The sequence below is a fragment of the Crassostrea angulata genome, chromosome 9, assembly GCF_025612915.1.
Source record: "Crassostrea angulata isolate pt1a10 chromosome 9, ASM2561291v2, whole genome shotgun sequence".
Classification (NCBI taxonomy): domain Eukaryota; kingdom Metazoa; phylum Mollusca; class Bivalvia; order Ostreida; family Ostreidae; genus Magallana; species Magallana angulata.
Window position 1 is genome coordinate 34,721,721 of NC_069119.1, and position 12,614 is coordinate 34,734,334.

Here is a 12,614-nt window from a genome sequence, read left to right on the forward strand (position 1 = left end):
TAAAGAATATAAATATGTAACATAGCAAACTAGCTGTCAGATAATTTGGTTTTTTGATTCGATGAAAAAAATCGCGTTTAAGTACAAATTTTACATTAACACAATTGGTGACCTTGAAATGTCCTTAAAGGTCATATTAACAAGACAAATTATGTATATATAAACATATTACCACTAACTCTACCTACAGGGAAAAAATCATCAATTTTGGGAAGTCGCGTATAAATTTGTTTTATGCACAGGCATGCATACTTGTGTTGAATATTACGAAACGTGTGTACAATTTGAATAATTTCGTTAGCTATTCTTACTTTTATATAGGTTAATGTAAATACACCCCCGTCCAATGATTTTATTTGGATTATATGTATCATGTCCCAGTACAAGTATCTTTTTTCTTATCATTTTGATAGTGATATTTTGAAGAAAAGATAGATTAAGATAAAAGATGATGATAAACTATAACACCGCTATAAACAATTTTTTTATGATGGGGCACTTCAATTTTGTCGCATATATTTTAATCGAATTTATCAAACTTAAAAATGGCATGGTCACGATTTTGGTCAAATACTATTTTTCAATTTTTATCAGTTACCATGCTTTAAGATTGCATTTCTATTGATCAAATGAAATTTGAGAGTCGGTCGTAGAGTTATAAGCACGATAAAGGGCTAAAAAATTATGGTACGTAAACAAGTCTCGTGCCCTATTTTTGTTTATATGTTTATTATACTACTAAACAATCATTTTCAAGCTGATTTGTCTATCTTCTTATTCATCTTAGGCATACAGAAACAGTTTCTAACGTTGAACACGTTATAATTAATTTTAGGTCTAAAACTGGAATGTTCAATTCAGCGTTCAAAAAGTGAACAAAGGTTCTACTCTCAGAATGCTTATTGATTTAAGTTATCTGCAATATCACTTGTTCCTATTTTGATTCAGTTATAAACTTCTAATTACGTAAAAAAAAAAAAATATTCACATTAAAAACCAATTCCTTTTTTCAATTTCTTTTTCGATCTTTCACATTACCACAAACATTCAACTTCACTAATTTAATATAGTAATAAACAGTTTCTAAGCGCAACTCCTCGCAAACCGCTAAACGGAATTAAATAAAACCTTGTAGGTTTTTAGAACATAATCTGTAAATGTGCATAATGCCAGTTATTACTAATTCCATCATTTTTTGCGAGTTCTTGCACATTTCAATTTATAATTCTATTTTTTATTGTTGTTAATAAGTATAAACGTGCATGCTTGCAGGAAAATTAGAGATGACAGCTTTTGGAGGAGTACTGCCCCTTTTAAAAGCAAATCAATTTGTTTATAAAATACATATTCTGCTTTTTATACATGATGAGTCATCATATTGAGGGAGATTTCACAATGCTCTGAAAAATATTTTAATCCATTATTGTTTTCTTGTTCTTTTGTAAACTGCACAGAGTCTAGTAAAAAAGATACAACTACATAGTAAGATTTTTTTATTCACTTTCATATACTAGTACATCAAATGTGAATCATAAAATTAATGAGATTATTTAGGAAAAAACATAACATGAAGCGCAAAAATGCAGTATCTGTGCACACAAAAAACTGTACCACTGAAAAAGAAGCTGTTTGTACTTCAGTTCTACATGTACCAACATTAAATTGGCTTATTTCATAACAAAGAATTGTAGGATCTGTAATTCGCTTATAACTCAACGAAGGACACTTACATTTCAGTTGCCTATTAAAGATGCCTTACTGAAGTATTATAAACTTTAAAATCGGGAAAATAACTTTTGACCAAAATCGTGACAATGCCTCTTTAACTTAATCTCAACATAACTTTTACAGATGACCAAAATTGTTATATTTTGAAGTTTTTTTCTCCAGGCCATAGGCGTCGGAACCGGGGGGGGGGGGGCGACTAAGGGGGGCTTAGCCCCCCCACCCCACCTTTTCTGCAAAGTTAGACTTAACCATTAGGCATATAGCATCATAGGGGGTTTAGCCTCCCCCCCCCCCACTTTTTCTAGCCGGTAATGTAATTGTTCCTAAATTCACCTTGAATTCAAAGATTGAGAAGTTGGAGAAATAGGCATACTAGCCCCCCCCCTCCCCCCCCCCCCCACGGATTAGGAATTTAATGTTTGGGGGGGAAATTTTGGGTATGGGAAGTAAAGGTTTACTCCCCCCCCCTCCCCCCGGATTGGGAGTTTCAAGATTTTGGGAAATATATTTTTCCTCAATATTTCTGAGGATTAGTCTAGCCCCCCCCCCCCCACTTTCAATTTGCTTCCGACGCCAGTGCAGGCCCTTACTAGTAAATTAAAGAAGGGGCAATATCCCTACGTGGACCTCAATGCATCATATTAAAAATGCTAATTTTATTCTGGGTCAAGAGTTATAACTTCCGGTTTAGATGCAGCATGCTGCACAGGATTCAGAAAAGCAAGGGGTATGTAGCCTGAAGACCCAAAACCCACATGCCGCTGGTAACATGATTAAGTACATCTAACCAGGTCTAGGAAATGCCAGAGTGTCTTAAAACTTTATGATCAAGATGCGAGATAAGCCTGCAAAACTGTGTAAGTGACGCAATCATGTTACTTTGAACAGCATCTTCACCAGATTTTCATAAATCACGAAACAAAGGCCGTTCTTTGTGCGAATTTAAACTTACATTCATGTACACGTTACTTTTTTTACAGTCTTCAGCAAATGTCACAGCATTATTATTAAGAAGTCTTTGTTATGGAATTGCGCTGTCTTCATGCACACACAGCATGGCTGTACGTCGTAAACAAAGCGCACTAACTCCTGCAGGCTTATTTTGTCGGCTCCATATGCAAATCCCCCCCCCTTTTTTTTCAAAATTAAAATTTAAAAAAAGCACAAAATAATAAAATAAACAAAAATTTCAACTTCTTTGATATCAATTTCAATTAACTATTATAATTATTTAAATTTAGAATATATATTTATCAATTTACCATTCTGATCACATAACACTGAACTTGTAAGAAGCTATATACAGAGTAGTCGATCACTGATAATGCTGTCAAATTAACCAACAACAGTTTGTTTTGCTATCAGTGTTTATCCATTAAGTCAATATTGATCTCCTGGGTTATTTTTAAATCCGCTGGTCCCCCTTTGTCCATCATTTGTATAGCACCACAGACAAGTCATTCTGACAAAAGAAAGATCAGTTTTATCGAAAGAAAAGGTTATGGACACCCAAGGTCAAGTACTTTACTGGCTGCTGACCATCTGCTTAAATTTTGTCACTCTATTCTCACCCTGGGTCCACAGATAAAAATTGGAATCAGATCCTGTCAATATTTAAAGGACTACCTGGGACTTTTGGGATGGGGATCAAATTACATTAATTTCTCTTTCTCTCTCTCTCCCCGTGTTCTCTCTCTCTCTCTTTCTCTCTCTCTCTCATATGGAATAAATTCAGTGTCTGTCCATCTCTCTGATCATCTCTCTATCTCTGACCATCTTTCTGCTCAAAGAACTATATATGATTGAGTCAAATTTGTCCCCCATAATTCACCAGTTTCCTATGCTAAAAATTGTTATTTTATTTTTTAGAAGAGTTGTTATTAAGGAATGAATTCAATATTTATTTGTTTTATACGATATAAAATGGTTTGGGGCAGTTTACGCGAAGCGGTTCGCGGTTTTTAAAAAAGCGTAAACTGTTTCAAACCATTTTATATCGTATAAGGGTTTTTTTTAGCTCCCAAAAACAAGGGCCTGGGCCTTTCCATTTGGGAAAAATAGCGACATTTGGATGACATTGGGAAAAATGTCATACGTTACATTTCTCTAAATAATTTCAAATAAGACATCATTAAGTTTCACTTTCGGTAACCATATTTTTAGAAAAGTATGTTTTAATAGGTTTAACCAGTATTGCATCATCCAGTTTCATTTTTTTTCTGTAATACAATGAATTGTGCGACATGGTTCCCAGTCACAATATCGCGGCCCTTATTTGGAGCATGCGGTTTAGATTTTTAAAACCCCGATCCCGATTTACTTTTCACGAAATTCGGGACACATTTTTTTTTTCTTAAACGATATTTGTTTTTATCTTTTGGGAATTTTCTGTGATGAAATTGGGAATAACTTTTTACCGTTGGGAATGGGGCCTTATACAGGCCCCCTACAAACTAATAAATATTGAATTCATTGCTTATAATTTATTTTTTTTACTCTTCATTGTAGATAAAAACGGTCATTTGACCTTTAAAATGACGTAACATTGTACAAAATTCAAACGTAACGTCAGGCGTATTGATACTTGTTTGACGTTAGTCTTACTATGACGTATGCAACATTCTTTATACGATATAAAATAATTTTTTTAGCGAATCAGCGCGTTACAACCAGAATTAAATTATTAAAATATATTTTTCACCTATTTATTTGATTTATCTGCACTACAATAGAATATGATGTCAGGAGTTGCGCTGTTTTTATAATTCAATCAGAACTAGTCAAAAATTGACATTTATCTTATCTTTTTATGAATGGGAAATATAGAGCGAATATTGAACGAGGAGAATTTTGTCATTTATTAGTCTTGGTTAGGTACATCTCTGATTGAAATAATATTATTTTGTTTGTTTAAGCATGCGCTCTATGTTTTTGAAAGGAAAACTTTGAAAACAAGCCGTTTTATCCTAAAAATGCAAAAATGGCGGGAAAAGGTTAATATCTTTATGATGTCATATTTCTAAATTGTGGGCACTTAAATCAAGATGAAAATTTTTAAAAAACATATATACCTTTACCAAGCAAACAAAGAATTACAGTAAAACAATAATGTTCATTTTAGGTGATCATTTTAGGCCCATGTCATATATAGTTCTTTTGTCCTTCTTTTATATTTCTCCTCATATAAAGATAAAAATGGGAATCAGATCATGGCAATATTTAAAGGCCTACCAGGTACAATAAGGATGGAGATCAATTTATCAGTACATCTCTCTTTCACTCTTTCTGATGCATGATGTTCAAATTAAATCTGTCTGTCTCTCTCTCTCTCTCTCTCTCTCTCTCTCTCTCTCTCTCAGAGATTATATTTCAGATGTTCTGTTTATGTTCAATTCTCTCTGTGTCCATCTCTCCCTTGCCTCTGTCTTTCTGTGCATCTCTTGGTGTGTCCAGAGTTTCTGTGTCTTTCTTTTTAGCTAGTACCCTACAAGCATAAACTCACTTCACATCTCTCACAAGCTTAAACGTGTATGTAAAGCATTAAAAGCTAATTCTCCATCAAGTATACTGAAGCATGCTGGGAACAGATGTTTTTAATGACAGATTTTCTGAGAATTTTGACAGAATCCATATCTGGAGGGTGTCTCATTTCCCACACCCCTCCAGAACAGCCCTCTTTGGTTTGTTTACATACTGTCACTTCTGTGTGTACGGCTGTATTTTAGTTATCTCTGCAAGTACACAGTCGCTTCCTGGGATTAAGAATATCACAATCTAAGGGTAATAACTCCTGCTGTTCAATGTCAGTATCGAAGTGTTTTGTGCTTCTAAAAGTTGGTAAAAAGTTGGGGACAAGTGAAATTGGCTAAAAAAAGTTGATGCAAGTTTGTGTATGTGAATATATAGGTAGGTCATTCTTATTTTTTGAACAAAATATCAAATCATTTTGTGTTTTCTGATGCATGTGCAGCTATTAGAACTGTTTGTAGAAAAAAGTTTGCTTCAAAGGCATTGATTAAACTGGTAATTATGGTATAAAGAAATTTTCATGATTCTACAAACTAAAAAATAATAATACATGACATTATTTCTGTGGTTGTATGTATAGATACATTGATTTAAAAAAGTTACTTTATTTTGTAAATTTTTTGAATTTATCAATAAGATTCTGTTTTATTGGGTAGAAACTTGATATTCTTTTAGAAAATTATGACTCGGTAAAGAAAAGAGAGAATGTTCCTTATAACAAATGTATTTTCTCTCAGATTTTATCACTCATTTTCACTAGCTATTAACATAAAGAAAAAAAGCATTAAAATAAAGTCTGAGAAGACGTTATGCTGCATGTCGTACAGTAGATATTGATCTTTGATTGCAGTCATAAAATAGCAATACCATTTTTAACGGCAGATGTCGCCAATGAAAATCAAAACCCTCGATCCTTGTGCATGTTTAAAGTATGCGCTGGCCTGTTGCATGACAATTTTGGAATTTTCATTGATTGCTTTTATACATGCTGATAAGGAAAGAACAGAGATAGGAATTTCTTTATACACATTGTCAGATTTTTGTGAGGAAGTTTTAGTTTTCAGCCAATTGCATGTGCATATAGGTAAGACTTAATTCTGAAAATATTTTTACTTTCTAGATTGGACATTAATGGGAACTTTGTTATCGGCATATTATATTTTTGTACCTGTGAATCCATGGCCATGCCATGCTATATGGAATTTAGTGTGAACCTATTTCTTTCTTAGAAAAGTAGGTTTTATGGTGCTACATTATTCAACTAAAGGTGTGTTTCTTTTAATTAGAAGGACTTTGCCCAATAGTTTTGTATTTTTTACCTTGCTACCTTAATTTGATGGGATCTTATCTTTACTATGAAAAATTACATTTTTCAAAATTTTTAAAAAAGTATAATAAATGACTAACTGTATATAATACTCTGTATGGTGGTAAATGCTGTACATGTTTTTATCAGGGATATTTGTGCTCAAGGTATTTGCATCAAACCTGGTGCACTGCAGTAGTAGCAACGTTATTGTTGACAAACGACACGCACGATTCTGATACACGAACGATCACGCACGCTACACGAACGATCATGCACGTTACACGGACGATCACTAACTTACTGAATTTTCACCATACACGAACAAAAACGATATGACACGCAACCAAACGATTCTACACCATTAAACAGGCAAAATTAAAATTAAATTTTAAGATTAGAATTAAGGAAACGTATTGCTTTAATTTGTATTGCTTTATGTTTGTGTTTTATTGAAAAGCGGCATGTACAGTAGCCATGCACTGTTTATTATTTTACGAGTAAACGATTTTACACATCCATACAAACAAATATAAGATTCATACACAAATTATTTTTTTTTGTCTCCGTAACGAATAATAACTTAGGTGTAAATAAAATGAAGATAATGCATAAACTACACGAAACTATTTACATATATGTACGAGTTGACTATTTATGCAATATATTTCCATTACGTACGATTTGATTGAGCGAAATAGAGGTAAATTTGTTACCTTGTTACATAGAATTTCGATTTTACACATCCAACATTTTCATTATTAACAGTATATAATTGATTTATTTATATTTTTTCTAAATTTTAAAGCGTCTAAATAAATTTTATTGCAAACAAATGTTTACACAATGTACCAGATAGGAATGCGGATCGTATTTTCATGAAAGAAAAAATTTGGGAATAATCGTTTAGTTTAAAACGAGGAATGGGTAAGCTTGGCAGCTTTCATTCAACGTGTTCGCTCTTGCTTATATGATTAAAATTATGTGTCAAGACACAATAGATGCTTGATATAGGCTGATTATAAGATTATGCAAAACTAACTCGACCGTACACAGGATTGAATGAACTGTGGAAATACTTGCTAAATGTATTTAACAACGAAAGAGAGAATGAATGTTAACAACTGTCAATGTTCTTCTATTAAAAGTTTAACATTCACATTGTTTTACAAAAACTACCTGTTGTTGTTTTAAGAATTAATCCTGAAATTCCGTAAAGAAAACTACAAAAACAAAAAACAAAACAAAACAAAAACAACGCACGATCACGCACGATAACGCAAACTAATTTTCCTGATACATATGTTAACGCACGATCCCGCACGTTACACGAACGATCACCCACGTTACACGAACTATTTTACACGATTGGCTTGTCAACAATAACGTTGTTACAACTCTATAGAATCTAAGCTAGCCCAGATTATGCAACTGTTGGTGGGAATGTCAAGGTCCTTGGGGAAAGAATTCACTCTCAGGAATCAAGCCCCAGGGATAAAGCACAAGAAAACCTGCCGCCAGAGGCAGGAGTGAGCTCGCGTTCTGTAGGTCAAGGGAATGTAGACACTGGGCACCCCCAGTTGATGGTAGCGTTTCCAGGGTTGAAAGCACTGTGAGCACTGCTCGGGTGACACCAGGTAGCATGGGGGAGAGTGGTCCTCATGGGGGTGGTTCTCCTGGGCAGGGGCAGGTTGAGGGGCAGCGGCCAGATGTTAAAACAAGTGGGTATGGTGTACACCACGGGATTGTAGTGTCGGGAACGGGGAGTGCTGGAGGCAGTGGGGGGAACCATGCCTCGGACAGCCATGTCGGGGCCCATGCCCGTCAGAGTAAGGGGGCCGTGCCCTGGGGGAGCTGAGACCAAAAGTCTACAGTACAATGGTAGTTTAGAGTGGAGGTTGTTTTACGCCAAGTTCCGAACCTTAGCAATGTACTACGGGTAGACAAATGACGACAGTTTGTTAGCCCTAAGTGTGTCAGTTGAAGGCCATGCTTTAAAGTACTTTTATATCCTCTCCTCGGGGGGGGGGGGGGGAGAGAAATGAGATTTGGTGAATCAGCTTTGCGCTTTTAACAGCGGTTTGGGAAGGGCACGCTTCAAGCTGCCTCTGAAGTAGAGTTTATCGCCATGACCCAGGGGTCCAAGGAGAGTTTAGAGCAATGGGGGGACCGGGTTATGGAAGTCGCGCAGCGTGCTCTAGGGGCAAGAGTTCCGGGACAAGTGCTCCAAAAGCAGGCCGTCCTACGGTTCCCGATTGGCTCACAGGATCCTCGAGCCGGACAGAAACTCATCGATAATCCTACAATCACTCTAGACGAAGCAGTACGAAGGGTCAAGACATACCAACTGAGCTGACAAGCTTTTGCGCAACGACGCAGGGGAGTACATTCTGTGTCGCGAGATAGTCAGTTGTCCGGTCGGTAGCAGTCGAGATCTCCCTCGCCGCACCGCGTAGCGATTCCTACAACTCAGTAAGTCGTGATGTTTCACCAAGACAAGAGTCTGTTGCACACTCTAGTTTGGCCAGTAACAGAAGGAACACGACACCCGTGGGGGTTCAGGGGGGTTCTCCACTTAATCCTCACAGCCGTCGCCGGGGGTCTGGGTTGTGCTATGCATGCAACCAACAGGGGCATTTTCGGAGAGAGTGCCTAAATCGACAGCGGCTTGATTCATCACACCATCAGGGCCCGCGAACCAGTAAACAAGCTGATGGTGGGCAGGTACATTTCTCAGATACTTCAACAGTAGGGGCGGCCACTCGAGTTGTCTCATCAGTTAGGTCGGGAGGCCTTGGCTATGGGGAAAGTGCGTAGCGCATATCGATCAAGGTCAATGGTGTCCAGGTGAGCGCGGTGTTCGATACTGCAGCTGAGATTACAATTATAGCACAGCAGGTTTATGATAAGATGTTTTCGCGTCCTGGGAATCCACTAGCATCGATGTCAACCTCGCTGGGGGCGGGGCCCCATGGTGGTAGGTTCTCTAGGGAATGCTCTTATAGAAATGGGGGAACCAGTTAAGACATCTTGTGTATGTTGCCCCACTTCAAGATGAAATGCTCCTGGGCATAGATTTTATGCAGGAGCATGGAGTTCAATTGCACTGCAGCACAGGGGAATTCCGCGTCGGGGCAAGTCTGACGATACAGCCCATGTGTAAGGCAAACCCAAACTCTCCCTCCATGCAAGCTGTCTCGGTGCGTCGCGTGCGTCTACCCCCATTGTCAGTGGTGGTGATTGATTGCGGGATAACCGATGAAATCTTAGAATTTATTCTTGAGCCCTTAGATAAATTTTCGGTTTGGGTAATTTCGTCGAGGTCATTTAACAAGTCCGAAACAAGGGGCGAGTTGTGGCTCATGAACCTCACGCCGAGGGCGCACATTTTTCGGCAGGGTCAGCCCTTTGCCACTGCAGCACTTGCGACCGAAGTAGGGATTCCAGAGGCGTCAGTAAGGCAAATCAGAACGGAAAGTTCTTCCAAAGTACCCAGTCACATCGAAGGGATACTCGATGACATTCGGATAAATGCTCTACCTGGCGATGAGGCGGTGGGGCTTATAACACAGTACTCAGATGTATTCGCCGTTTGTGACTTAGATCTGGGCGAGTTCGCAGCTATCGAGCATCACATCGAAACTGGAGAGGCACGGCCTGTTAAGCAACGCATGCGCAGGACCCCAGTGGTCTTCCAAGGGGAGGAAAAGGGACACCTAGACCGTATGCTGGCTGCAGGGTTAATACCACCATCCACAGACGGTTCTGTGCGGTGGTGCATTGGTTATAGAGCACTTAACAAGGTGACCGTTATATACACCTACCCGTTCCCACTCATCGAGGAGTGCCTCAACACGCTTGCGGGTAACCTCTGGTTTTCAAAACTTGATGCCAACGCGGCGTATTGGCAGATTAAGGTCAGCCCGAGGATCGGAAAAGACTACGTTCATAACTAAGTATGGGCTTTTCGAGTTCACGAGGATGGGGTTTGGCCTCTGCAATGCTCCAGCTACGTTTGCCCGAGCTATTAATCTCGTCCTTCACCGGTTAAATTGGAAGATAGCCCTGGCCTTCCTGGATGACGTTCTCATTCTCGGGGAGTCCACTCCTGCACATCTGGAAAACTTGCGTCAAGTATTCGAGAGTTTCCGCCAATATGGCCTTAAGTTCAGGCCAAGGAAATGCAAGTTCTTACGGCAAAAAGTTGAGTTTCTAGGTCGCTCAGTGAGCTCGGGAGGGGTTGAAATGGGTGACCAATATATTGAAGCAGTTCGAGATTGGCCAAGACCCTTAAATACCAAAGCAGTTGAGAGATTCTTAGGGTTCGCGATCTATCACCGGAACTTTATCCCTCATGTTTCAGAAGTTGCAGCCCCGCTATATGCCTTCACAGGCAAAGCTGCCTTCCGGTGGGAAAGTGAACAGGAATAAGCCTTTCGAGACCTAATATCGCGTCTGACTAGCCCCCAGTATTGGCTATCCCGACCCAGAAGGGGCACTCTTTCTGGATACTGACGCCTCAGACCTCGCCATTGGTGGGGAATTGTGTCAAGTTCAGGATGGGTGCGAGCGACCAATCGGGTATGCAAGTTCCGTGTTATCTGCAGAGCAGCGTCGGTATTGTAATACTCGTAAAGAGTTGCTTGCGGTAGTAAGGTTTACCCGTCAGTTCCGACATTACCTCCTTGGTCGGAAGTTCACCGTGCGCACAGATCATCATAGCTTGACCGGGTTAATTAACTTTCGTCACCCAGAAGGACAAATAGAACGTTGGCTTGAGGAAGTCAGTCAGTATGACATGAAAATCATTCAACGGCAGGGCGAAAAGCATATAAATGCGAACGCTCTCTCTCTCTCTCTCTCTCTCTCTCTCTCTCTCTCTCTCTCTCTCTCTCTCTCTCTCTCTCGAGATGTGATTCAACCGTGTTGGCCCTTGGGCCTGACAGTTGCGGTTAAGGATTTGCCTTGTGGTGGTTGTCATTATTGCCAGCGTGCGCATGAGCGATGGCAGGATTTCTCAAGTGAGGTAGACAATGTGATACCTTTTGCATCCCAGTTCTCAGAAGAGAACACCCAGACGGTGTTTCCTGAAGTTCAACCCTCGCTGGATGGATTGCCTCCAGCTTGCAGGGAGTTCTTTAGTGAGGGGCCATTAGAGCAGTCATATGAGGGTGTCCGCTTTAGAAAAGCTAAGTTCCTAGGGTGTGCATGGTAGTTTTGTTTCTGAGGCGTGTACCGAGTCACAGTTTGTGATTGATGAGGCCCATCAGGGCAAACAGTAAGGCAGTTGTCTGGAATGGCCCTGACTAATCGGAAGGGGTATCGGACAAAGACGATATATCTTTTTCCTCGTATAGTCAAGAGGAACTAGCGAGGAAACAGAGAGATAACCCTGCTTTTCGCTGACTGGTAGAATTCCTGGAATTGGGAATTGTGCCTCAGGACAGTGAGCTTATCGTGTCGGGGAAAGAAGAAAAGTGCAACTATCTGCAGTTGGGGCAGTTTAGAATGAATAAGGAGGGTGTTATTTTGAGAGTTTGTTCTCTTGACCCTAATAGGCTTTTGGTTCCGAGTAGTTTTCGGCAAGAGGTGTGATTCATCATATCCCTAGTTCTGGTTACCAAGGGGTACAGCACAAAAAGGCAAATGCCAGAGAAATATTTTATTAGTGGAAGATGGGGACGGACATTAAAAATTATGTATTTACTTGGGACGCCTGCTGTCGGAATAAGCACGGTCCCCTGCCGTCACGCACTGGCCTTATGATTTACGAGGCGATCAGTTCCATGAAAAAGGTAGACTTGAATTTTCTGTGACCCCTTTCCCGCACTGAGGCGTGGAATGAGTACATCTCAATGATGGGGGACAGTTGCACGAAGTGGGTTGACTGTGTGCCACTCCCCTCACAAACGACTGGAGTAAAAGCTCGGGCTGCAATCGTAAAATTCTTTGGCCGGTTTGGGTACCCTTTTTAAAATTTTTACGGATCAGGGGCGAAATTTTGAAAGTGAGTTGCTCCGAAAGATGTTTATGCCTTCCGCAGATTCATAAG

At 39.5% G+C, this 12,614-nt stretch overlaps 2 protein-coding genes across 2 annotated transcripts in view; both read left to right on the forward strand.

The window, feature by feature from the left end:
• The first annotated feature begins 2,462 nt into the window (after nt 1-2,462).
• Nucleotides 2,463-12,614, forward strand: part of LOC128163538 (ras-associated and pleckstrin homology domains-containing protein 1-like) — a 188,930-nt gene continuing 178,778 nt past the window's right edge. The window contains exon 1 of the mRNA XM_052827164.1: nt 2,463-2,585. The gene's annotated coding sequence lies outside the window, so the exon portion shown is untranslated. The remainder of the gene's footprint in view (nt 2,586-12,614) is intronic.
• Nucleotides 9,622-10,518, forward strand: LOC128162302 (uncharacterized). Its single transcript, XM_052825454.1, has one exon. It carries the CDS (start codon nt 9,622-9,624, stop codon nt 10,516-10,518), a length of 897 nt encoding a protein of 298 aa, XP_052681414.1.

Bases quoted from the DNA above. Each gene is read 5' to 3' on its own strand.
- LOC128162302 (XM_052825454.1), top strand. From the start codon at position 9,622: ATGCTCCTGGGCATAGATTTTATGCAGGAGCATGGAGTTCAATTGCAC.